Here is a 24,829-nt window from a genome sequence, read left to right on the forward strand (position 1 = left end):
TCCTAGCTAAAACAAAGTTCTTAAAAATAAAAGTAATATGAGCTTTTCTGGTGTATTAAGTACGGAGAAGTTAAAAAAATACAATAACAAAGTTCACAGCCTTTTGTGATCAGTAAATGTTAGTTTTTCGCTCCTCCTTAGTGACAGAGAGGCACTCAAGCATGAGTTACAACACAGCCGACCTGGAATACAGCTGAAAAGATTGAAGCAACAGGTTCGCAGGGGAAGGCCTTTACAGCTTCTTTCGACTCTGACATTTCAGGATCAGCCACAATTCTCCCCTATTTACTGCTGAAGCAATCAACTGGGATTATACAAAAAAATTATTTGTATTGAATACCTGATAGTTGTGTTACTATTACTAGCACTATCGGTTTTGAAGGGGAGGTGGTGGTGTGTGGAAAAAAAAAGTCAGGTAGGAGGGAGGGCAGATGCTCACCGTCTCGTTGACAGCTCTATAGCTCTCCCTTCTGTGAATGAGCGGTGGTCCTTAGGCCTCAGTCCCGACAATGTCAGTGAGAAACAACTTAACCCAGGGGACTGTTATCCAAGGAGCGGCGGGGGGAACCAACGCAGAGGAGCGCAGCGCCCTCTCCAGCCGCCTGCGGGGTGTCGGGGATGATCAGGGCTCTTGGGTGTTCGTCACTGAGGACGACTGTCTTATCTGACTAGGCACAGAGAGTGCGCCGCGAGAGGGCGGCTCCTCACCGCCAGGCGCCAGCAGGTCGCGTTCTCTGCTGGCCGACGCCCGAAGGCGCCGAATGGGGGTACCCTGCCGAGCTCCCTTACAGCCCCAATCCGCGCGCCGCCGGGAGGTTTGGGCACGCAGGCACCGCCGGCGGGGGGCGGGGCGAAGGTGGCGGGGCGGGGCACCAGCTGCGCGCGCGCGGCGGGGGCGGGGCGCGCTGCGTGGTCCCGGCTGTCCCTGGGCTCCTCCCCCTCCCGCGCCCAGGCCCGCGGCTGGCCGAGCTCCTCCCCCGACTCGGTCTCTCTCCCCTCCCCTCCGCCCGGCCGTTCCTCCCTCCCGCCGCCGCCTCTTCCCCGGTGAGGCGTTCTTCCAGCGGGCAGGCAGCATGGCGGCGGTGGAGACGCGGGTGTGCGAGACAGACGGCTGCAGCAGTGAGGCCAAGCTCCAGTGTCCCACCTGCATCAAGCTGGGCATCCAGGGCTCGTACTTCTGCTCGCAGGTAGACGCCCGCTGCCCCGTGGATCTGCGGCTGCTGCGGGACCCCTCCGCGCCTCTCCCCTGCTGGCTCCTCCCGCCCTTGCGGCGAGTCGGGACGCGCTCCTCCTCTTCCCCTCGGCCGCGTTTCCTCCTCTCCCCACCCGCGTCGCCACCGCCCCCTCCTGCCTCCTGGGGTCCCCGGGTCCTCGGGAACCGCGCTGGGCTCGCGCTGGGCTCGCGCGGGGCTCACGCGGGGGCGGGGGCGCCGCCCGCCGCGGCCATGTGGGCTGGGGCGGAAGCGGGCTTGTGCGGGGTCGCGTCGCCGCGCTAGATCTCCGCGTCCTGGGTCCGGTTCCCCGCGCTGGGGCGGGGGCCGCCAGGTGTGCGGGCTGCTGGAGGCAGGTAGCGGCACCGGGAAGGAGGGCAGCCCGAGCGTCTCGAGCCTCCACAGCCGCAGCACCGGCGGGGCTCGGGTCTGGGCGCTGGAGGCTGCCGGGCCGTCCGTCGGGTCCCTGCGGGGTGGGGGGCGGAAGCGACCCGCCGGGCCCTGAGAGATGAGTGGCCCGAGGACGGTCGGAGTCGCAGAGAGGAGGAACGCTAGCTAGCTGCAGCCCTACTTCTTTGTGCTTTACTACCGTGCTTTGACACTTAAGCAACTTTGGGGGTGGGGAAGGGAGAGGTCTGTGTAATTCATTCTTTTCCTTCGGTATGTAAAATTATTAGTTTACAAAACTGTAAGCTAACGGGATGAGTCACCTGTGACTGAATTCCCCAGAGTGAAAAGGACAGTTCCATTGAGGGTTAGGCGTGAATGCTGTAGTGTATTTTAGTTAAGTTTTGTGCAGTAGAGCAAACCCAGCGTTGAATGGGGTCCTGACTGAAGCGTGTGCTCGTGTTTCTGTTTACTGAAGAGTACTAGTGTTGCTGCTGCATTTCGAGACCCAGGATGACGGCTGGGCAGCAATAGTATGGCTCTTAGTTACAGTCCAGGTTTACTGAAGAGAGGCACATGAATATTCAAATATTAAATTGGTAGTGTCCTGTGGGGAGGAGAGCAGGAATAAAGGGAAGGCCTGATTGGGGCCCTGCCCTTGCCAATTACTGTGCGATCTTGAATTAGTAGAGTTAATCTTTCTGAGTTCCAGTGTTACCCTGTACAGAGGGGATGATTATAGCTTTCTTTGTAAGTTTCACAAGCTTTTTCTGAGACCCAGATTATCCAAGGAACGTGAAATGCTGTTATAATGTAAGGCCCTTTATTTTTTAAAGGATTCTAGTACGATTTAACTCTGCCATTAATAAAAATATGAATAAGAATGAAGGCAGATATATGAACACAATACAAATAATAAAAGTATTTTCCAACATAAAACATATAAAAACGTAAAGATATAAATAAATAGAATCTTTATGTCACAATACTTGTAGATAAGCCATTGTAAAAGGTCTTAGCTGTGTTATATAGTCTGGTTTTTAGATAGGATATGATCCTTGACCTTTTTAGTATAATTTGGAAAAACTTGCACGTGGAGGAGTGTTGCTTGATCTAAAAATAGCATTACTGAACAATTTAAAGGACCTGTACTAGGTTTAACATGTTGAGCATTACTCATGTTAAACCTAGTACATGTCCTTTAGATTCTTTAAAATTTCCAAATTCTGCTCGTTGTGGCCTGTGTGGGACCTGAACTTAAGAAACAGTGTTTGCTTTTGACAGTTGTACCATCTGAGTAGAATAACTTTAAAAGTAGGTGGCATTTTGAATTAATATGTATGACATTCTTCTGTTAAGATTTAAAAAAGGTAGCGTGAAACCACATTTATGAAACAGGTAGAAGGAAGGTTGAATCATTGGGGTTTGTGGAAAAATGCTAGACACATTTGTGAAAACAAAACATCCAGGATTTATTCCGTGTGTTAGGATTGGAGGTATTTACATGTTGGATTCTGCAGGTATATTTCTGGTGTCACTGTTAGACATGCACTCAAATATTCCCAGAGTGGCTGTCCCAACTGTCTCTTTTTCTTTCTGTTACCACCTCCTGTGGTCAGCTTTTAAAATTTCCCACCAAATCAGTTGTCGTAGTCTCTTAATTTATTTGTCTACTGTAATTCCTCCCCTTGCAAACAAACGCCCACAAAAAATCCTATCAAACAAAATCTTTTGTACAGAAGTTATGTTTCCCGCAGTCTGATTATGCGTATCCCTCATTGCTTTCAGGATTCCAGCCCCACATTCAGGGCCCCTCTTCTGAGTCTCTTACTCTAGTCGAAGGCTGTGTTTGCATTCTTTCCTTTCCGAAGTGTCACCTGTCTTCTGAAATCACAGCTATTCCCCCAATCCCAGCTTGAGACCTTGATCAAGTCACTGTAACTTATCCTAAGCCACTTTATACATCTGTGATGAAATATGGGCTTGGCTGGGCACGGTGGCTCATGCCTGTAATCTCAGCACTTTGGGAGGCCTAGGCGGGCGGATCACCTGAGGTCAGGAGTTTGAGACCAGACTGGGCAACATGTCAAAACCCTGTCTCTACTAAAAATACAAAAATTAGCCGGGCATGGTGGCACATGCCTGTAGTCCGAGCTACGCAGGAGGCTGAGACACAAGAATCACTTGAACCTGGGTGGTGGAGGTTGCAGTGAGCTGAGATTGCACCACTGCACTCTATCCTGGGCAACAGAGCAAGACTCCGTCTGAAGAAAAAAACAAAAACAAAACAAAACAAAAAACCAAAAAGTAGAAATTAGGGATTTTCCTTAACACTTCTGTGATCACTAGGAGTGGTCTTTCTTTCTACTGCTCTGGTCCCTGGCCTGGCTGTCTGGCCAGCTTGTCTTTGGGAACAAACAGAACAAAACTGCAAGAGGCCTTTCTATCACAACATTAACAGAAGTAAGGCATTCCCAGTTACTCTGTCACACCACCTTGTTTATTCCTTTATGACCTTTTGTGCAATCTATGATTACCTCACCTGTTAGAAAAATGAGGATTTTTTTTTTTTTTGAGATGGAGTTTCACTTTTGTTGCCCAGGCTGGAGTGCAATGGCGCGATCTTGCCTCACCGCAACCTCCGCCTCCCAGGTTCAAGCAGTTCTCCTGCCTCAGCCTCGCGAGTAGATGGAATTACAGGCATGCACCACCATACTCAGCTAATTTTGTATTTTTAGTAGAGATGAGGGTTTCTCCATGTTGAGGCTGGTCTTGAACTCCTGCCCTCAGGTGATCCGCCCGCCTTGGCCTCCCAAAGTGCTGGGATTACAGGCGTGAGCCACCGTGACCGGCCGAGAATATCTGTTTTTTAGTCAGAAGGTGAACCTCATGAATGATCTTATGTTGTTCATTGCCCTGTTCTCATTTCCCAGTATGATGATCTGTATGCAGTAGGTGGCCATTAAATGTTTGAATTAATGGATAAATGCATCAAAATAGAGAGGTATACTGCTGTGTTTGAAGCACAGCTCCATCATTTACTAGTTATGTGACTTGGGCAAATAACCTCTCTTTTTCAGCTGTATCTTTTTAAAATGGGGCTATTAATAATACCTACCTCAGGGTTTTGATGAAGACTAAATCCAAAGTATGTAAAGCTCTTAGCATATTAGTAAACTTAATGAATGTTAGCTCTTTTTATTGTTATACGGTTTTATGTTTAGGAAAGTAGAAATATTTTATCTAGGATGCTTAATTTTTTTTTTTTTTTTTTTTTTTTTTTGAGACCGAGTCTCGCTCTGTCACCCAGGCTGGAGTGCAGTAGTGTGATCTCGGCTCACTGCAACCTCTGCCTCCCGGGTTCAAGCGATTCTGCTGCCTCAGCCTCCCGAGTAGCTGAAATTGCAGGTGCACACCACCACGCCTGGCTAATTTTTTTGTATTTTTAGCAGAGACGGGCTTTCACCTTGTTAGCTAGGATGGTCTCTAACTCCTGACCTTGTGATCCGCCTGCCTCAGCCTCCCAAAGTGCTGGGATTACAGGCATGAGCCACTGTGCCCAGCCTAGGATGTTTAATTTTAAGGAAAGCTTTTGTTCTTTAGAGGAGTACAACCAGTTTTACTTGAAAATTGAGTTTTCCAAGAGTTCTTGATGTTTGATTGTATTTATTAATAGAAGTGTTCCTTCCTATTTTAATAGTTTATGTATGTCTTTTTCATTTGTGTGTAAGAATTTTTTGAGGACAGAGGGTGTGTTTTACTCATTTTTGTATTTTCCGAAGTGCCTTGCCCACAGTAGGCCCTCATTTCCTTAAATGAAAGAAAGGAGATCAGTGGGCTTGCAATGGAAAACAAAGAAATTTTGTATTTACATTATCCTTTGTAAACACTGAATAGTATACTATATTGTTGATACACTGTCATTTATTTGCTTATGGTTGAATTTAGTTACTTTTCAGTTTTTTAGCTGATGTTTAACTTCGTGAATAGCATATAGCAGTTGCTGTCTCCTCTGGTTAGAGGATCAGCTGGGAGGGACCTGAGTGATCTATAACTATATTTATAAGGCATAAAAGGTAGTAAGCATAGTGTAAATGGAAGGAGACCTGGATTTTGCTCCCATGACCTTGGGTAAGTCCCCTCCTATGCCTAATGAAGCATCCTCTTCGATGGAGTTGAGTGGAAGGTGACTAAGAGAGCATCCAGAGTGCCTAGTAGAGCATATAGTAAATTTGGGCCTTATTGTGCATATAACCTCATATGTAATGTTATTAAAATCAGTACCAACGAAGGCTTAAAAATCTTTGAGGAGAAATGTTACTTGTTTATGAATATTTTTGACAAATCCAATAATAGGTTCTTTAAAAGAAGTGGCAGGTAACATGATTAACTGAATCCAGGAAGAAAGTCTTTTTTTTTTTTTTTAAATAACAAGACAGTTTTTCTTGTCTTTTTTTTTTTTTTTTTTTTTTTTTTGAGTTGGGGTCTTACTCTGTCAACCCAGGTTGAAGTGCAGTGACGTGATCTTGGTTCACTGCAACCTTCACCTCCCAGGCTCAAGTGATTCTCCTACCTCAGCCTCCCAGGTAGCTGGGAACACCAGTTTGAGCCACCACACCTGGCTAATTTTTTGTGTTTTTGGTAGAGACGGGGTTTCACCATGTTGCCCCGGCTGGTCTTGAATTTCTGAGTTCCACTTTGCCTCAGCCTCCCAAAGTGCTGTCTTTACAGGTGTGAGCCACTGCACCTGGCTGGAAGAAAGTCTTCTTGAGCATCTTGGTAGGTTGGAGTTAGAAGATAGGGAAGGAATTGCCCTTATAACATGCAGTATCTTTGAAATGCAGCCCTGCCCTCTGAAACTTTCTCTGTCAGTAACAACATTCCTGCCAGTGCAGGGTGTTTCTGGAATTCATCTTCATTAAAGGAGATATTATCATGTTCTGCGTTTTTATTTATAGGGATTTTCTTTAAATTCCTCATGTCACTTCAGACCACCCTTAAACACTGCTGTAAGTTAGCTGAGTTTAGGTACAAATGTCATAGCTTCTTAAAAGCAAAAAGATAGGATGAGGTAAAGAGAAATTATGAGTCTTTAAAACAAAACAAAAATAATTTCATGAATTATTTATTGTAGAAAAATAGAAGATATATGTGAAGATAATCAATTACCCAGAGACGATTTCTATGAAATTTTGGTGTGTATTCTTAAGAACATATTTGCATATTTATTCATGTGCACATAGTTGTATATGTTTTTACAAAAATGGCAACCATAATACATATAATCTTAGAGAATTTTCTCATCCTTATGTCTTAACCAGTGTTTTGGTAGTGTCATGTCATGGCTACATTTACATGATCCTTTATAAAGACTTATGGGTGTACTGTCATTTGTTTATTCACTTATAGTTGAATTTAATTTCTTTCCAATTTTTTAGCTGCTGTTTACTCTTCAATAAATGTTCCTCGAAAATTTAAATCATTTTGACTTAGGAACATATAATAATGGTACATGATTTGGTACATGAACCCAGAATTGAACTATCCTAAGCTAATTCTATATCCTTGTCCGGAACAGTGGTTCTCACAGTGTAGTTAGTGGATTATTGTTGGTTTGAGGGCCTTCTGGTCATCTATGAAGTTTTGGCATGAAATATACCTATATTACAGTAGAATTTGTAAAACAACAACAACAAAAAAACAAGCATCATTTGGTTGGTAGGTAATCAAAAGTTATACAAGTCTTTGAGTTACGTTTTTGGAAATTGAAGTGCTATAGGAAATGTGATCTTATACTGTTCACTTAGTTTGTGGATTGCAATCAACTTTTAGTCACAGTTTTTTAAGGTGAATCTTTTTCATGTTTAGCATATTGCAAAATTTTAGTTAAGTTTTAGTAAATTTCATAGGAGTGACAGACATAAGTGCATAGCTAAGCTCATTCCAGCTCTAGATACTCGGAAGAAAAGCAGTGGCACGGTAACTGCTTCTGTAATTGTCTTTGGTATTACTGCGATAGCAAACACTTTTAGATATTAAATAGGCAGAAATACTTTATAAAGCAACTGTTGAGCCTCATTCTGTATCAAATGTTTAATGTAATGGAATATAAATGTAATTACAACCATTTGTGCTTGATCCTGAACCTCGCCTGACCTCACAATTTTAACATGAAGCATTCTTTTATTCATGCTTGGGCAGGTAGTGCTCCCAGCTCAACAATTATAAGTCTTTTACTTTGATTTCCTTGATTGGTATCAGTGTTGTCTCTGGCTTTGAATAAAGAGCAATTCAAAACACTCTGTAAACGAGGCCTGCTTTTCTCATTGTGTGTGTGTGTGTGTGTGTGTGTGTGTGTGTGGCACCTCATGGATGAAACTAGGATAGGGACCCCGTGGAACTTCTCATGCTTTGTAAGTTGTAAATAAGTTCTCTCCTGTTTTTATCTCCCGTAACCTGACTTATTGCAAGGCTCAGTAAAGATTTCTTCCTGATATACCAGAGCTGTGCCATGTCTGTTGGAAAGCATTTCTAAAAACCCTGTTAAGGCCAGGCACGGCGGCTTATGCCTGTAATCTCAGCCCTTTGGGAGGCTGAGGCGGGCAGATCTCTTGCTATGAGATCAGCCTGGTCAATGTGGGGAAACCCCGTTTCTACTAAAAATACAAAAATTAGCTGAGTGGTGATGGTGCATGCCTGTAATCCCAGCTACTACTCAGGAGGCTGAGGCACAAGAATCTCTTGAACCTGAGAGGTGGAGTTGCAGTGAGCTGAGATTGCGCCACTGCACTCCAGCCTGGGCAACAGAGTAAGACTCTGTTTCAAAAACAAACAAACAAACAAAAAAACAAACCAAGAAAAGCCCCTGTTAGTTGGGGTCTGCTATCTGCTAATGTGGCATTTATCTGGGTCACAGGCTCAAGCCTTTAAAGAGTGGTTAGGATATAAATGATAAGTGAAATTGTAACTTTAGCAACTTCCCTTATCATTATAAAGTGGGAGGCAACAGAGACTTCTCTGTGTTTTGAATGTGTGTTTAATGCTTCTGCTGTGATTTAAGTGCAAAACGCAAACCAATCTTTGCATCACATTCTGAAGGTTAACCCTAAGCAAATTACAGGCTTAGTCATTCAAAAACTTACTAAGCAAGTTACAGGCTTAGTCATTCAGTAAAATAGGTAAATGTAAGTTCCGTTAGGTTTTAAAAATGTCATAACCTTTTTTTGTCTTCTGAGTGGGTATTTATGTTATTACTGATTATTTCACTAACTGGTAATAGGGATGGGATTGACTATTAGAATACTGTTAACTTCTCACTCCATTAAACAAATAATAGAGAAAAATGTGAATGTTGTTGCATGAATAATTTAATATTATTTTTGAATTAAAGTTTTAAGGACCATACAGTCAGGATCTATAGATGTATGTTTTCTAAATTGTTTTTGATATTGAGTAGAATAAAAATATTAGTAAATGTTTGGGAAAAAACTCAAACTTTTTTCCCTCTGTTCTCATACCACAACAGTCATCAACACAGATGATTTCTGTAACCAAACGTATGGGGGTTTCTCCCCACCACCAAGCCAGCAATCATTTCTGCAGTGGACACCAACTGGGTGTCCTTTAGTTCATTTCCTACACTGTTTGACTGGATATAGTGTCAGATCCCACAGATCGAGGGCTTAGTCCTGAAAACTGCCCCTTTCCCACCCCGTTCAGACACCAGTCACGAGTTTGGGCCTTCGGAACTTAAAACTTGACTGGCTTCAAGTTGGGGTTCCCATGGCCCGCCCTCTTTGGGTTTGGTTAATTTGCTAGAGCAGCTCACAGAACTCAAGAAAACACTTATTTTACTAGTTTATTATAAAGGATATTGCAGAGGATACAGATGAAGAGATGCATAGGGCAAGGTATGGGGGAAGGGATGCCGAGCTTCCATGAGTTCAGTGTTCAGCTAGCTGTTTGGAAACTCTCTGAACCCAATCCTCTTGGGTTTTTATGGAAGCTTCATTCCTTCAGGGTATATGGGGTGGGACCCTCTCTGGAATGAGAGTCTTATGACCCTCATCAGAAAGGTGGGGGGTGGGGGTTAGAGACCTGCCTTCAGGTAGGGTGAAAGGAAGAGAGCAGGAGAAGGTTGGAGAGAGTCTGTTTCCTGAGGCGTAAAGCACCCAACAATATAACGAGACTGCAACAAGGCTAGGGAAGTTATTAGCCAAGGAACGGTGGACAGATACACATATGCACACACACACACACACACACACCACACACACACACACAAAATAACACAGCAAATCATCCACGGGATCTAAAGAAGCATGATATAGTAAATGCCTATATACCTACCATCTAACTGATTAAAAAGAACATTACCAGGAAAACAAGTGAAAACAGAAGGCTCCTTTGTCTTTGTCCCTCATCCAAGAGGTATTCCATATCTTGAATTTTGTGTTTATCATTCATTTGCATTTCCATGTTTGATTTCTTAAAAAATGTATTTTTAATGTTTTTGAAATTTTACGAACAAAATGATTACATGTATTCTTCTACAACATGCCTTTTTTTGTTTGTCATTATGTTCCTGAGATTTATCCATGTTTCATTGTAGCTCTGGTTTGTTCATTTTCATTGTTTTCACTGCTATGTGATATTCCAATGAATTAATATATCGTAACTTTTTCATTCTTCTGTCAATAGAAATTTGGGTTGTTAAGGTTTTTCTATTATAAGTAGCGCTGCTCTAGACGTTCTTGTGCCTGCTTCTTGGTGCCTGTTTGCAAGAATTTCTCTTGGGTATACCCCTAAGGAGAAAATTTTTTGGGTCATAGGATATGTGTTTAGCTTTACTTTGATGATACCAGATTGTTTTTCAAAGTGGTTGTACTTCAAAATAAATAATTGGGACATAATTAAAGTAAAAAGCTTCTGCACAGCAAAAATAATAATAATACAGTAAACAGACAACCTGTAGGGAGAAAGTATTTGCAAACTATGCATCTGACAAAGGACTAATTAATACCCAGAATCTACAAGGAACTCAAACAAATCAGCAAGAAAAAAAAATCAAATAATCTCATCAAAAAGTGGGCAAATGACCTGAATAGAATTTTCTCAAAAGAAGATATGGCGAACAAACGTATGAAAAAATGCTCAATGTCACTAATCATCAGGGAAATGCAAATTAAAACCGCAATGAGATACCACCTTACTCCAGCCAGAATGGCCATTACTAAAAAGTCAAAGAACAATAGATGTTGGCATGGATGTGATGAAAAGGGAATACTTAAACACTGCTGGTGGGAATGTAAATTAGTACAACCACTGTAGAAACCACTGGGTATCTATGCAAAAGAAGAGAAGTCATTATATAAAAAGACACCTGTATATGTATGTTTATCGCAGCACATTTCACAATTGCAAAGATATGGAACCAACCTAAGTGTCAGCTGATGAGTGGATAAAGAAAATTTGATATATATACATCATGAAATACTCCCCAGCCATTAAAAGAAGAATGAAATAATATCTTTTGCAGCAACTTGGAAGGAACCAGAGGCCATTATTCTAAGTGAAGTAACTCCGGAATGGAAAACCAAGTACCATGTCGTCTCATTTACAAGTAGGAGCTAAGCTGTGGGTACTCAAAGACATTCAGAGTGGTATAATGGACTTTGGAGACTCAGAAGGGGGAGGGCGGGCTGGGGGCAAGGGATAAGAAACTACATATTTAGTACAATGTACATACTCGGATGACTGCACTAAAATCTCAGACTTTAGCATTAAACAAAAAACAAAAATGATTGTACTTATAGAGAGTTTATTTTGTTTCATGTGCTAGCTAGGACTTGTTGTTAACAGACTTTTTATATTTGCCAGTCCGGAGTTGTGTATTACTCATGAACAGCAGTGTTCAGTGGGCTATTTGCATCAGTACACTTGCAAAAATCAAGGGGCTTATGCTGTTCTTGTATAGACAAGAAGTACTGGAAAAAAGATAAATAACAGGGAAGTGCTAGTAAAAGTTATAGACAAGGAACTATGTTTTCCTTGAATTTTTTATAATTTTACTGAGTTTCTCTAGCTTTTTACTGTGAAAAATTTCAAACAAATAGAAAAGTTTAAAGAAGAATATAGTATAATTGCAGTATACTCATCACCTGTTAACATTTTCTGTATTTGTTTTATTTATGTGTGCTTGTATGTGTATTGGGTGTGTGTGTATATGTGTATTTGTTGAAATATTTTGGGACTAAGACACAGAAAACATGACACTGAATCTATTAAATATTCAGCAAGCATTTTCTAATGACAAGGGCATTCTTAACTATAACACTATTATTTCACCTAAGAAGATTAACAAGAATTCTCTGATTTCATCTAATAGGGCAATCTTACTTAAATTTCTCAATTATCTCCCAAATGTCATCCATAAAAGCTTTTTTGTTTGTTTTGCTTTTTGATTATAGAATCAGGAACCTATCAAAGCTCACATACAGCATTTGGCTGTCGTGTCTCTTAATTTAGAATAGTCCTCATCTTATTTTCATGATACTAACTTCTTGAAGAGGCTAGTCAATTGTCTTGTAGAATATTACACATTTTTGATTAACTGATTATTTCCTCAAAGTGTCTTTAAGTTGTTCTTTTGTCCCTTGTAGTTTCTGTAAGCCAGAAATCAAGCCCAACTGCTTTGTTAGATTTGGGAAACACTTTTTTTTTTTTTTTTTTTTTTTTTGTTTTTGAGACAGGGTCTCATTCTGTTGCCCAGGCTACAGTGCAGTGGTGCGATCATGGCTCACTACAGCCTCAACCTCCTGAGCTCAAGTGATGCTCCCGCCTTGGCCTCCTGAGTAGCTGGGACCACAGGCATGCCACCATGCCTGGCTAATTTTTGTACTTTTCGTAGAGATGGAGATCTCCCTATGTTGCCCGGGCTGCTGTCTAACTCCTGGGCTCAAGTAATCTGCCTGCCTCAGCCTCTCAAAGTACTGGGCTTACAGGTGTGAGCCACTGCGCCTGACCGTGAAACGCTGTTGACAAGACTCACAGGTGATGTTATCCACTTCACATTTCATCACATCAGGAGGCACAGAGTGGCTAGTGGTTCTGTTCCTAGCAGATCACCATTGATTGCACAGGTACTTTTTTTTAACCTCACAATTGGCATTTAATCTGTGGGATGATATTCTGGCACTTGGAGAGTGTGTATTTTCTCAACAATCTTTCTCTGAGTGGTTTTAGCATTGCGATGATCCTTACCTGATAATTATTTCAGTGGAGGTTGCAAATGGTGATTTTCTTCCTAAGTCTGTCATTCAATAGCTGATTTTTTTTTTTTTTTTCTGTAAAGAAGAGTTTTCCCTCATCAACTGGTGAATGAACTACGTTCCACCATTCCTACCAAGAAGATAGAAATGGTTGTGTACTGGGCACTAACCAGTAGTTGCAAATGTTTGTTGTTTTCAATTAGGAGCTTTGGCTTGTTTTCTTTTTCATGTTCAAATTGTCTCAAATTTTGATTAGTGTTACCATCTTTAAAGGGGCTTCTATATCCTTTTGAGTCTCCTCCATTACTCTCTGATTGCTTCCTAGCTCTCTGGCATATGATAAAACACATTGCCTAGTACTCTCCCAGCCCCAGATCTGCAGTCAGTCTTGTTTCTAAGCAGCCCTGGTTTCTGGCAGTAATGTTTTTAGAAATCTAGATCTGAGTGCTAGGTATGCTTCCTCCTGTAATGTCCTTGCCTTTAGAAGAAGGGGTAGTGACATCTTCAAGGAACATTGCTGATGTGGAGGACACAGATAAAACAGCTAAAGAACAGTTGTTAAAAGCAGCACACTAAGTAGCTGAACAATGGACTAGGTAAAGACAGGCTTTGAAAGGCCTCATGAAGGAGTTAAGAACTGAATTTTGATAAATAAAATAGGTGTGAAAATCAAATAGATGAGTAGGTAAATAAAACAGTATATATTAAGGTGAAGGAGAGGACATTCTCTGCAGGGAAAGGATGTGTTTATGGAAGTAGGAGCAAGCTGAGGCATGTAGGTAGTAGCAAGTAGATCAGCAGCTTTACTTTAAGGAAGAGTCCAAGTACAGAAATAAAAGGAAATGAAATGATTGTTAGTAGGGGTAGAGACCTTGCTGTTCAGTTGAATATTTTTTTCCAAAATGCAAATATTTCCTTTTAAATATATTATTATAAAAAGGAGTACATGATCTTTGCAGAAATTTAAAACAGAAGTGTGTTAGGTGAAAACTATCATAATTCTAGCATCCTAAAACCAAAGCATTGTTTGGTTTCTTATCTTTCCAGACTTTTACATATGTATTATATGCAGGTTAAGAACATGGATGCTGTCTTAAGAGGGCCTGCATTCAAAACCTGGACTTGTCATTAATTACCCCTGTGTTTTTTGGACATGTTAATCTGTGCCTCGGCTTTCTCATCTGTAAAATGAGATATCTGTGATAATAGTACCTATCTCTTGGTGGTGTTGTGAGGATTAATTCTCTGTCTAATCAGTGCTTGGTATGTAGTAAAATCTCAAATGTTATCTGCTGTTTTTTTTCTTTCAAAATAAAATAGAATTGTTGCTCTGCATTATATATACCTATACAGTTTTGTAATTTACCATTTTTTACATATCTTTTAAAAATTTGTTATAAAAAACACATTTAACTTTACTGTCTTAATTATTTTTATGTGTATAGTTCAGTAGTGTTAAGCATATTTATATTGTGAAACAGATCTCTAGAACATTTTCATTTTGCAGAACTGAACTCCATACCCCTGAAACAGCAACTCTCTGTCCTGTTTCCCAAACAGGTAACTACTATTCTACTTTCTGTATGAATTTGACTACTTTAGACACCTCATATAAGTCAAATTACACAATATTTGTTCTTTTGTGACTGGCTGATTTCACTTAATGCCCTCAAAGTTCCTTCATGTTGTACCTGTCACAGGATTTCCTTTGTAAGGCTGCATAGTATTTCATTTTATGTGTACCGCATATTGTGTTTATCCATTCTTCTCTTGATGGACGTTTGGGTTGTCTCTACCTCTTGGTTATTGTAAATAGTGCTTATGAACATGAGTGTGCAAATATCTCCTTGAGACCCTGCTTTCAGTTCTTTTGGATATATACCCAGAAGTGGGATTGCTGGATCACACGATTATTTGTTTTTAGTTTTTTGAGGAGCAATCATTCTGTTTTCTATAGTAGTTGGATTGTTTTACAATTCCAACACAATGTACAAGGGTTCTGATTTCTCCATATCCCCACCAACATTTGTTCTTTTCTGTTTTTTTTTTTCATAGTAGTCATCCTAATGGGTATGAGCTGATATTTCATAGAGGTTTTGATTTGCATTTTTCTGATGATTAGTGATGTTGAGCACGTTTCATATGCCTGTTGGCTAGTATATATCATCTTTGGAGAAATGTCTGTTTAAGTCTTTTGCCCATTTTAAAAATTGGGTTAATTCATTTTTTGATGTTATGTTGTAGGAGTTTTAAAATATAAACTAGATATCAACCCATTACCAGGTATGTTATTTGCAAATCTTTTCTCCTGTTCCATAGGTTGCCTTTTACTCTGTTGATTGTGTCCTTTGATGAACAAAAGTTTTTAAGTTTGAGTAGTCTCATCTGTCTGTTTTTGCTTTAATTGCCTGTGCTTTTGGTGTCATCTCCAAACAATCATTGCCTAGTCCATTGTCACAAAGTATTTCCCCATTTCCCTTATGTTTTCATCTAGGAGTTTTATAGTTTTGGGTCTCATGTTCAGGTCTTTAATCTATTTTGAATTAATTTTTATATATGGTTAAGATAAGGGTACAACTTTATTCTTTGGCATTTGGATCCAGTTTTCCCAACAGTGTTTATTGAAGAGACTATTCTTTGCCGGTTGGCACCCTTGTCGAAAACCATCTGAGGCCAGGTGTGGTGCCTCACACCTGTAATCCCTGCACTTTGGGAGGCTGAAGCTGGAGGATTGCTTGAGCCCAGGAATTTGAGACCGGTTTGGGCAAGATCGCGAAACCCTGTCTCTACAAAGAATACAAAAATTAGCCAGGCATGTTGGCATGCGCCTGTAGTGCTAACTACTTGGGAGGCTGAGGCAGGAGGACTCCTTGAGCCCTAAAGAGTTTGAGGTGGCAGTGAGCTATGATTGTGCCACTGCACTCCAGCTTAGGTGACAAGATGAGACCCCATCTTTAAAAAACAAAAAAAAAACCTCTCAAAAAACACATATGACCAGATACACAAGGATTTATTTCTGGATTCTTTTCCATTTGTCTGTGTATCTGTTTTTATGCCAGTATTACACCGTTTTCATTACTGTAGCTCTGTAGTATGTTTTGATATCAGGAAGTGTGAGTCTTCCAAATCTGCTGTTTTTCAGAGTTGTTTTGGCTATTTGGGTCCCTTGAGATTTCACGTGAATTTTAGAATTTTTTTCAATTTCTGCAAAATATGCCATTGGGATTTTGGTAAGGATTGCATTGAATTTGTAAACTGCTTTGGGTAATATTGACATCTTAACCATATCGTTTTCAGATCCATGAACATGGGATGTCTACACTATTTGTGTTGTCTTTACTTTCTTTTGGCAACATGTTGTAGTTTGCAGTATACAAGTCTTTTAACCTCCTTAGTTTAGGTTTATTTCTAGGTATTTTATTTTTAATGGAAATTTATTTTTAAATGGAATTGTTCCTTAATTTATCTTAAAATTATTCATTGTTAGTGTATAGAAATGCAACTGATTTTTGTGTGTTGATTATCCTGCAACTTTTAGTTTATTAGCTCTAACAGTTTTTTTTAATGAAATCTTTAAGATTTTCTACATGTATAAGATCATGTCGTCTGTGAACAGAGATAATTTTACTTCTTCCTTTTTAATTTGGATGCCTTTTATTTCTTTTTCTTGCCTAATTGCTCTGGCTAGGACTTCTAATACAATGTTGAATAGAAGTGATGAGAGCTGGCATCTTTATCTTGTTCCTGGACTTAGATGAAAAGCTTTCTGTCTTTCACCATTGAGTTTGATGTTAGTTATGGGCATCTTATATATGAGCTTTGTTATGTTGAGGTGGTTTTCATGTATTGCTAGTTTGTTGAGTGTCTTTATGTTGAAGGAGTATCAGATCTTGTCAGATGGTTTTTCTGAATCAATTGAGATGATTATGTGATTTTTATCCTTCATTCTGTTAATGTGATGTGTTAAATTGATTTTTGTTTTTGAATATTCTTGCATTCCCGGAATAAATTCCACTTGGTCATGGTGTATAGTCCTTTCAGTGTGCTGTTGAATTCATTTGTTAGTGGTTTGTTCAAGATTTTGCATCAGTATTTATAAGGGATACTGGTCTTTAGTCTTTATCTGGCTTTGGTATAAGGGTAATGCTGGTTTCAAAGTATGAGCTTGGGCCGGGCGTAGTGGCTGACGCCTGTAATCCCAGCACTTTGGGAGGCTGAGGCAGGTGGATCACCTGAGGTTGGGAGTTTGAGACCAGCCTGACCAACATGGAGAAACACCATCTCCACTAAAAATACAAAATTAGCCAGGCGTGGTGGCACATGCCTGTAATCCCAGCTACTCGAGAGGCTGAGGCAGGAGAATTGCTTGAACCCATGAGGCGGAGGTTGCGGTGAGCAGAGATCGCTCCATTGCACTCCAGCCTGGGCAATAAGAGTGAAACTCCATCTCAAAAACAAAACAAAAAAAAAATGAGCTGGGAAGTTTTCTCTTCTCCTTTTTAGTTATTGAGTCTTATCTCTTTTTTTCTTCAGTAGTCTAGCTAAGGGTTGGCCACTTTTTTTCTTTTCATTGTTTTTTTTTTTTTGGGTAAAGATGGGGTCTTGCTGTGTTATCCAGGCTGGTCTTGCATTCCTGGCCTCAGGCAGTCCTTCCACCTCAGTCTTCCTTATTGCCTATTAATTTCTAATATTTATTATTTCCTTCTGTTAGCCTTAGGTTTTATCTTTTTTTCTTTTTCTAGTTCTTGAGGTAAAAGTTGGGTTGTTAATGTGAGATTTGTTTTTTTAAGGCAGAGTCTCGCTCTGTCACCCAGGCTGGAGTGCAGTGGCACAATCTCAGCTTACTGCAACCTTTGCCTCCTGGATTCAAGCGATTCTCCTGCCTCAGCCTCTCGAGTAGCTGGACTTACAGGTGCCTGCCACCACGCCTGGCTAATTTTTGTATTTTTAGTAGAGACAAGGTTTCACCATGTTGGCCAGGCTAGTCTCGAACTGCTGACATCAGGTGATCTGCCCCGCTTGGCCTCCCAAAGTGCTGGGATTACAGGCATGAGCCACCATGCCCGGCCGAGGTGTTTCTTTTTTAGTGTATATGTTTACAGCTGTAGACTTTCCTTTTAAAACATCTTTGGCTGTATCCCATAAGTTTTTTTTTTTTTTTTTTTTTTTAAAGATTTAAAGAGGTTTATTCTGAGCCAAATAAGAGTGACCAAGGTCTGTGACACAGCCTCAGGAGTTCTTGAAAATGTGTAACCAAGGTGGTTGGGTTACAGCTTGATTTTATACATTTTAGGGGGACAGAAGTTACAGGCAGACATTAATCAGTACATGTAAGGTGTGCACTAGTTTGGTCCGCAAAGGTGGGACAACTTGAAGTGGGGGCTTCCAGGTCATAGGTGGGTTCAAAGATTTTCTGATTAGCAGTTGGTTGAAAGAGGCAAGTTATTATCTAGGGGACTGAAATTAATAGAAAGGAATGTCTGGATTAAAATAAGGGATTGTGAAGACCAAGGTTCTTATTATGCATCCCATAAGTTTTGCATACCAAATGTTTTTGTTTTTATTTGTGTTGAAGTTCCCCTGTGACTTTTTGTTTGACACATTGGATTGAGAGTATGTTTCATTTCCACATATTTGTGGATTTTTCACTTTTCTAACTTACCTGTTTTTTTAAAACCTAAGACATTGTAGACTTCTTTGCACATGTAAGATTAATTTCATTACTTCTTTCTTTTATAAAAATATTCTTATTTTCTATAAATACATTTGGAAGAAATTATTTCTTCCCAACCCAGTCCACCCCATTAACTGTCAATTTTTTCTACGTAAAAAAGATGCTAATACCACCCTCACCTGTGACTGCTAAACAGAAAAAGATTGCCTGGACTAGGCATTATTCCCCTAGTTGGAAATAAAGGCTGTTGGGCACAGGAGTTTGATCTTGTAAAGAAATCAACACCGAGACAAAGGATCTCTTAGCAAGGCTGGTTTACTTTCTGCTGAAAGGGTGCACTCACCAGCAGTCCAGCCACGAGAGCACACCAAACAAAGGAGATGGGGACATTTATAACCTTTACATCCTGATGCAATCCCCTATGGCTGTGTCCCATTCCCATTGGCTGGGGTGGGACCTCACAGTCTAAACTTAACTCGATTGGCTAATAATTTAAAACTTTCCTAAATAGGAAGAAGGGGAAAAGGACAAAGAAAAGAGGAAGTTAGTGATGAGAAGTCAGAGGGGTTCCCAAATAAGGAATGGCATGTATCCTGATCTGGGACTCATTTAACCTTATCTCAACCTACCAGAACAAGCTGGAGCAGCCTTGGAATACACACATACTAACATTTAACCGGGGAATGGTAAATCCTGTATGGATTTAAGAAACTTTGAAGAACTTCTCCATTCCTTTAAATTCCCTCCTCTTTTTGTTTTATAATTCTTCAAACTTGTCTAGCAAGTCTCTGCTTTGTTGTTTGGCTTGATCCCCTAATAAAAGCAACCTTTCCGAATAGGGTGGGGAGAGGCAGAGGATAGATTATTAAGGGTTGTACTGATGAGCCTTTGTACAAGCCATCGAATACAGGGTATGACACAGCATCCAGCAAGTAGAAGTATACCTAACATAGTTGTTGAGGAAGTGAGGATTGAAGTTAAGGTATCTTTCCAATTTCCAAACCAGTTTTCTAGCCAGCTAGAGATGGGTTATTTATGCCAGAGTTCTTAGCTAGCTCGTTTGATAAAGCAGTAAGTCCCTCTAGGGCTCTTGTTATACTTCTATCTGGGGCCATGTTATGCGGAATGAACGTGCAGCATTGGGTCTTAATCATTACACAAACACCTACTTTCTCAGCTAGCATCATATCAAGAGTGATTCTGTTCTCCTGTGTCATTTGGCTGGTAGCTCTTAATTGATCTGCAATTCCCCTGACCACTTTGGGTAGTTAACTAATCATTGTTGATTATAGTAAACATAGTTTATCCAGTCTACATTTTTGTGTATCGTGACCCACCAAAATAATGTTGACTCGAATCTAGCCGCTCTCTGATCTCTGGCCTTAAATTCATCAGGAACCCCCCTTGCAACACCTATCGCATCTAGGTGGATATGAGGATCAAAGGATCTGTAAGGAGCTCTTCTAGCATGTTGGTGGTGGGGTGTTTCCATTTTTTGTCGATGAAATGCCAGGGTAAAAGGGATAGCCAGTTGGACTAGAGTGCAAGTACCATTCCAGTTATACGGCGGAGTATCCAGTAAGTGCCCCCCCACATTACCACCATATGTCCCACTCGAGGATGGCTGATGGAGGCCTGATGGGTTAGCTCTTAGAAGTGCCTTACCCCCTGCATCCTGTGAAATTTCCAAGGAATATTGAGTTCTCCTGCCATGAGAGGCACGAGGCAAAACTCTACCCTGGAAGATGGAGGCTGAATGGCCCTCGGGGGCTGACCCTCAGGGTGTTGTACTTCAGGATATAGGAGAGAGAGAGCTTGGCAAGATTCATCATTCCAGGCTGTAGAATCTTGAAAGAGAGCTACCACACACTCCAAATCCATCGCATGTGAAGAACACTTAAGTGGAAATGGGACAATCTGGGCCTCTGGCTTACCATGTGCACAAGTGTAACAGTCGCTTTTGTTTAGAGTGTGGACAGAATATTTAATCCATTCTAACCAGGCATTTGCATCTTGATACCCTGTCTCAATAGCTAAAGTCTGCTTTAAGTCATTTACTTGTACTACTGATGCTTTTGTCTTATCATTTAGTAAGGGACTAATTGGGATAATAGAAGTTTGATTTAAAGCGGAGACTACTGGGGTTGGAGAAGGGAAAGGAGGAGGAGGGAGAAGGCGTATTTCAAACCTGCCTATAGGATCCTTCCCGTTGACATTTGCCCCAGTACCCTAGAGACGGCCGATAGCTGGCTGATTATCTATATTGGAAATAAGAATAGGGTTACACTGATAAAACTTGCAATCAGGGGAAATGCTTCCTTTGGTGAAATAAAGATTAGGCCTAAGCTCAGTACAAACCCCTCCTGTAGAGGTCCAGCCTCTGTATTGAGTGGTCCATAGAACATCATTCCAACTGCTGCAAGGCTGCCATTCGGTGGGAATGAAGAAGCGGCACCTTGGCTGTAATTGATTGCATCTATGGGAATGAGAGACTGTTAGATTAAATGGGGGACCAGGACATAGATATTTTTCTGAGGAGGCTAGTTGCCTTTGGTTGTGTAGGTCCCCGCATGGCATCACTAGACAAGCATCAAAGGATATCAGTTGAGGTGATTCCGATCTAGTTATGTTAATAATAAAATGAGAGATAGTGAGAGGAAAGAAAGAAAAATAGAAATAAAGGTATGTTAGGTTCTTCTTAATTTTAATTTGGTGGGACTTGGCCCGGGGACCACAACCCAGGATTCTGAGGGTGTCGACGCTTTCTTGACTCGAGTGTGATGGGTCCACCCCTTCTCGGCAGTGCGAGCTGCAGTTTCAGTGGTCAATAACACGAGGTAGGGTCCTTCCCAGGCTGGCTGGAGCCTTCCCTCCTTCCATCCCTTTATGAAGACGTGGTCTCCAGGCTGATGCGAGTGTACTGGGAATTCCAAGGGTGGTGCTTGTGCTAAAAGACCTTTGGTTTTAAGGGAAGAAAAAGTAGAGGAGAGTCCAAATACGTAATTTCTAAGGAACTGATCTTTGGTTTCAAAGGTAGGCACATCAGCTGAGGAGTGTAAGTAAGGCAATCCATATAACATTTCATAGGGGGATGGACCTATATCTCTTCAGGGAGTTGTCCTGATTCTAAATAAAGCAATAGGGAGGCATTTGGTCCATGGTAGGCGAGTCTCTAAAATTTAGTTAGATGACTTTTCTGATTCATTCTTTCTACTCTCCCGGAGGAGGAGGGGTGCCACCGAATGTGGTATTCCCATTCTGTGTCCAGCACCTGGGCCAGTTTTATAATAATGTGTGCCATAAAGTGGGTCCCATTATCTGAGTCAACATTTTCTATTAATCCAAACCTGGGTATAATATGTTCAATTAAGGCCGTCACTATATTACTGGCAGTGGCCTTTGAGAAAGGAGTGGCCTCTACCCAATGAGTGAGATGGTCTACTATCACTAATAGATATTTTAGCCTACTGGCAGCATTTCAGTATAATCAACTTGAACACTTTGGAATGGTCTTAGCCTAGGTAGTCTTCCTCCTAGAGGTAGTTTCTTTAGGGCCTGCTTATTAGTTTTCTTACAGATAATGCAGCTGTCAGTGACCTGTCTGGCCAGGGTATAGATCCCAGTACATCCATAGACTGAGGACAGCGTCACATAGGGCCTGAGGGCCCCAGTGCGCTCCTTGGTGTAAGTGGGACAGAACTTCCCTCATAAGGGGTTTGGAGAGCATCTCTCTCTGATCTGGGAGAATCCATCTCCTTTCTGTATTTTCTTTAGCCCCCATTTCGCTCAGTTTTTCCTTTTAGACAGAAGACAAAATAGGAGCTAATTTGGGGGAGAGGAGAAATATTTGTTTCACAGCCATTGCTGCTCTTTTGGCTACCTGATCTGCAAGATTATTACCTCGACTTTCAAATGAAAAGTCATGCTGGTGTCCAGGGACATGTACAATGCTATTTCTCCTGGTAGCTGGAGGTTATTTAAAACACAAGTCACTAATGACTCATGAGCAAGCTCTCGGCCTTGGCTGTTCATCAGGCCTCTTTCTTTTTCTTTTTTTTTTTTTGAGACAGAGTCTCACTCTTTCGCTCAGGCTGGAGTGCAGTGGCAGGATCTCGGCTCACTGCAAGCTCCGCCTCCCGGGTTCACGCCATTCTCCTGCCTCAGCCTCTCCGAGTAGCTGGGACTACAGGCGCCCGCCACCACGCCCGGCTAATTTTTTTGTATTTTTAGTAGAGACAGGGTTTCACCGTGGTCTCCATCTCCTGACCTCGTGATCCGCCCGCCTCGGCCTCCCAAAGTGCTGCATCAGGCTTCTTTCTGTCCCAATTTTTCCAAATGTATGCGCTACCCCCAAAGCGTACTTAGAGCCTGTATAAGTGGTTCCTATCTCATTTTCTAGATATTTAAGGGCCTGACTGAGAGCAAATAGTTCACAGCCTTCGGCGGAATAGCTATCAGGTAATTGCCCCGATTCAGTTTCCTCAAGAGTTTCTCCATCCACCACAGCTTATCCACTGTGCCTGTTTGCATTAAACATCCTAGAGGACCCATCTAGGAGCAAGTGTTGTCTTGTTTTATAAGGAGTTTCAGATAGGTCTGGTCGAACCTTGGTATCATAATTAATTAAATCTAGATACAAATGTTCTGTCTGCAGCAATGGATTCCCTGTTAAGAATCCGGCAGGGTCGAGTGAACTATCAGTGGTTATAGTTAGATCATCTCTTTCTAATAGGATAGCCTCATATTTTAAAATTCTAGAATCAGTCAGCCATCTTTCCGCTTTTTGATTTAGGATGACATTGACCTTATGGGGTGTACTTACTGTTAAGTATCCCCCAAAGGTAATCTTTCTGCTTTCTTCCACTAATATGGCATTGGCTGCCACAGACTGGATGCACTGGGGACACCCGCTGGTAAGTGGATCTAAGACTTTGGACAGAAAAGCAACTGGTTGCCAGTGGTCTCCATGTTCTTGAGTGAGTACTTCAAGGGCCACTCCATTGTCTATGCTAACGAAAAGATGAAAGAGTTTTTCTAAAGAAGGCAGGGCTAAGACAGGGGCAGATATTAATCACGCTTTTAATTCATTTATTCGGTCTACTTCATCAGAAGTCCTTATAAGCGGGTGTGGCCTATTTTTAGTTAATTTCTTATAAAGCAATTTACTTCTTAATGTATAAGAATCAATCCATAATCTACAGTATCCAGTCAATCCCAGAAATAAGTTCCTATTTTGTTTGAGGCAGGGACAAGGAGACATTTCCCTCAACCTGTTCAGGTCCTATTCTCATTTTGGCCGTGCTAATTAGATGACCTAAATGTCTAACTTCTGGTTCTACATATTGGAGCTCTTCTTTGGAGACCTGCAGTCCCTTAGAGTATAAATGATTCTGGAAGTACACAGAGTATTCACTTTTTCTGTATCTTCTCCAGATATAAGTATGTCATCCATATATAGGATTAATTGTAAATGTGGTGGAGCGTCTGTCTTTCTAATAATCCTATCTAGAGCATGAGTAAAAATATTCAGTGAATCTGCAAATCCTGGGGCAATACTATCCACCGGTACTGCTGCTTCTGTCCTGTATGGGGGTCCTCCCATTTGAATGTGAATAGATCTCGGCTGTCCTCAGCCAAAGGACATGCCCAAAAAGCATCCTTTAAGTCTATTACAGTAAACCATTGATGACTTTACGGAATTTTACTAAGGTTAATATATGGATTTGTCATAGTAGGGTGAGTGGTTTGAACTATTTCATTTATAGCTCTGAGATCTTTTACTAATCGGTAGGATCCAGCAGGCTTCCTGACAGGTAGGATAAGGGTATTATACGGAGACATGCAAGGCTCTAAAAGTCCATCTTTAATAAGGCCTTCGATCACAGGTTTTAGTCCTACCCGGCCTTCAAGGAGATCGGGTATTACTTTCTCCGGGCTACTCCCCCTTGGAACCTTTAAATGTATTTGTATCGGGGGAATCTGTAACTCCCTTGGTTTCCTTCTCTTGACCATAAGTCCGGATGAATTTTCCTCTCATCAACAGTAGTTAGCAGGTGGAGAGAGGGAAGGAACCCCTTTGGCCCTACTTGCAGTCCAAGACCTAACTTTAGCATTAAGTCTCTTCCTAACAAATTAGTGCCTGCTTCAGGAATTAATAGAAATTGAATATTAGCTGCCCGATTTTTGTCTCTGACTTCTTTATCTTCTAGGATTTTGGCCTTAAACCTCTCTCCTTTTACCCCAGATACTAGTAGCTCTTCTGGAGAACAGCTGAGGCCACTTGGAGA

General features: G+C 41.3%; 1 protein-coding gene across 2 annotated transcripts in view; it reads left to right on the forward strand.

The window, feature by feature from the left end:
- Positions 1–924: 924 nt before the first annotated feature.
- METAP1 (methionyl aminopeptidase 1) overlaps positions 925–24,829 on the forward strand; it is a 71,504-nt gene continuing 47,599 nt past the window's right edge. The window contains exon 1 of one of the 2 annotated variants that reach the window (XM_030819161.1): positions 925–1,187. In XM_030819161.1, the coding sequence (XP_030675021.1) occupies positions 1,074–1,187 (114 nt within the window). In that variant the 5' untranslated portion in view covers positions 925–1,073. The remainder of the gene's footprint in view (positions 1,188–24,829) is intronic. The other variant, XM_003257512.4, reaches the window with a different exon arrangement.

The sequence above is a fragment of the Nomascus leucogenys genome, chromosome 9, assembly GCF_006542625.1.
Source record: "Nomascus leucogenys isolate Asia chromosome 9, Asia_NLE_v1, whole genome shotgun sequence".
NCBI lineage: Eukaryota > Metazoa > Chordata > Mammalia > Primates > Hylobatidae > Nomascus > Nomascus leucogenys.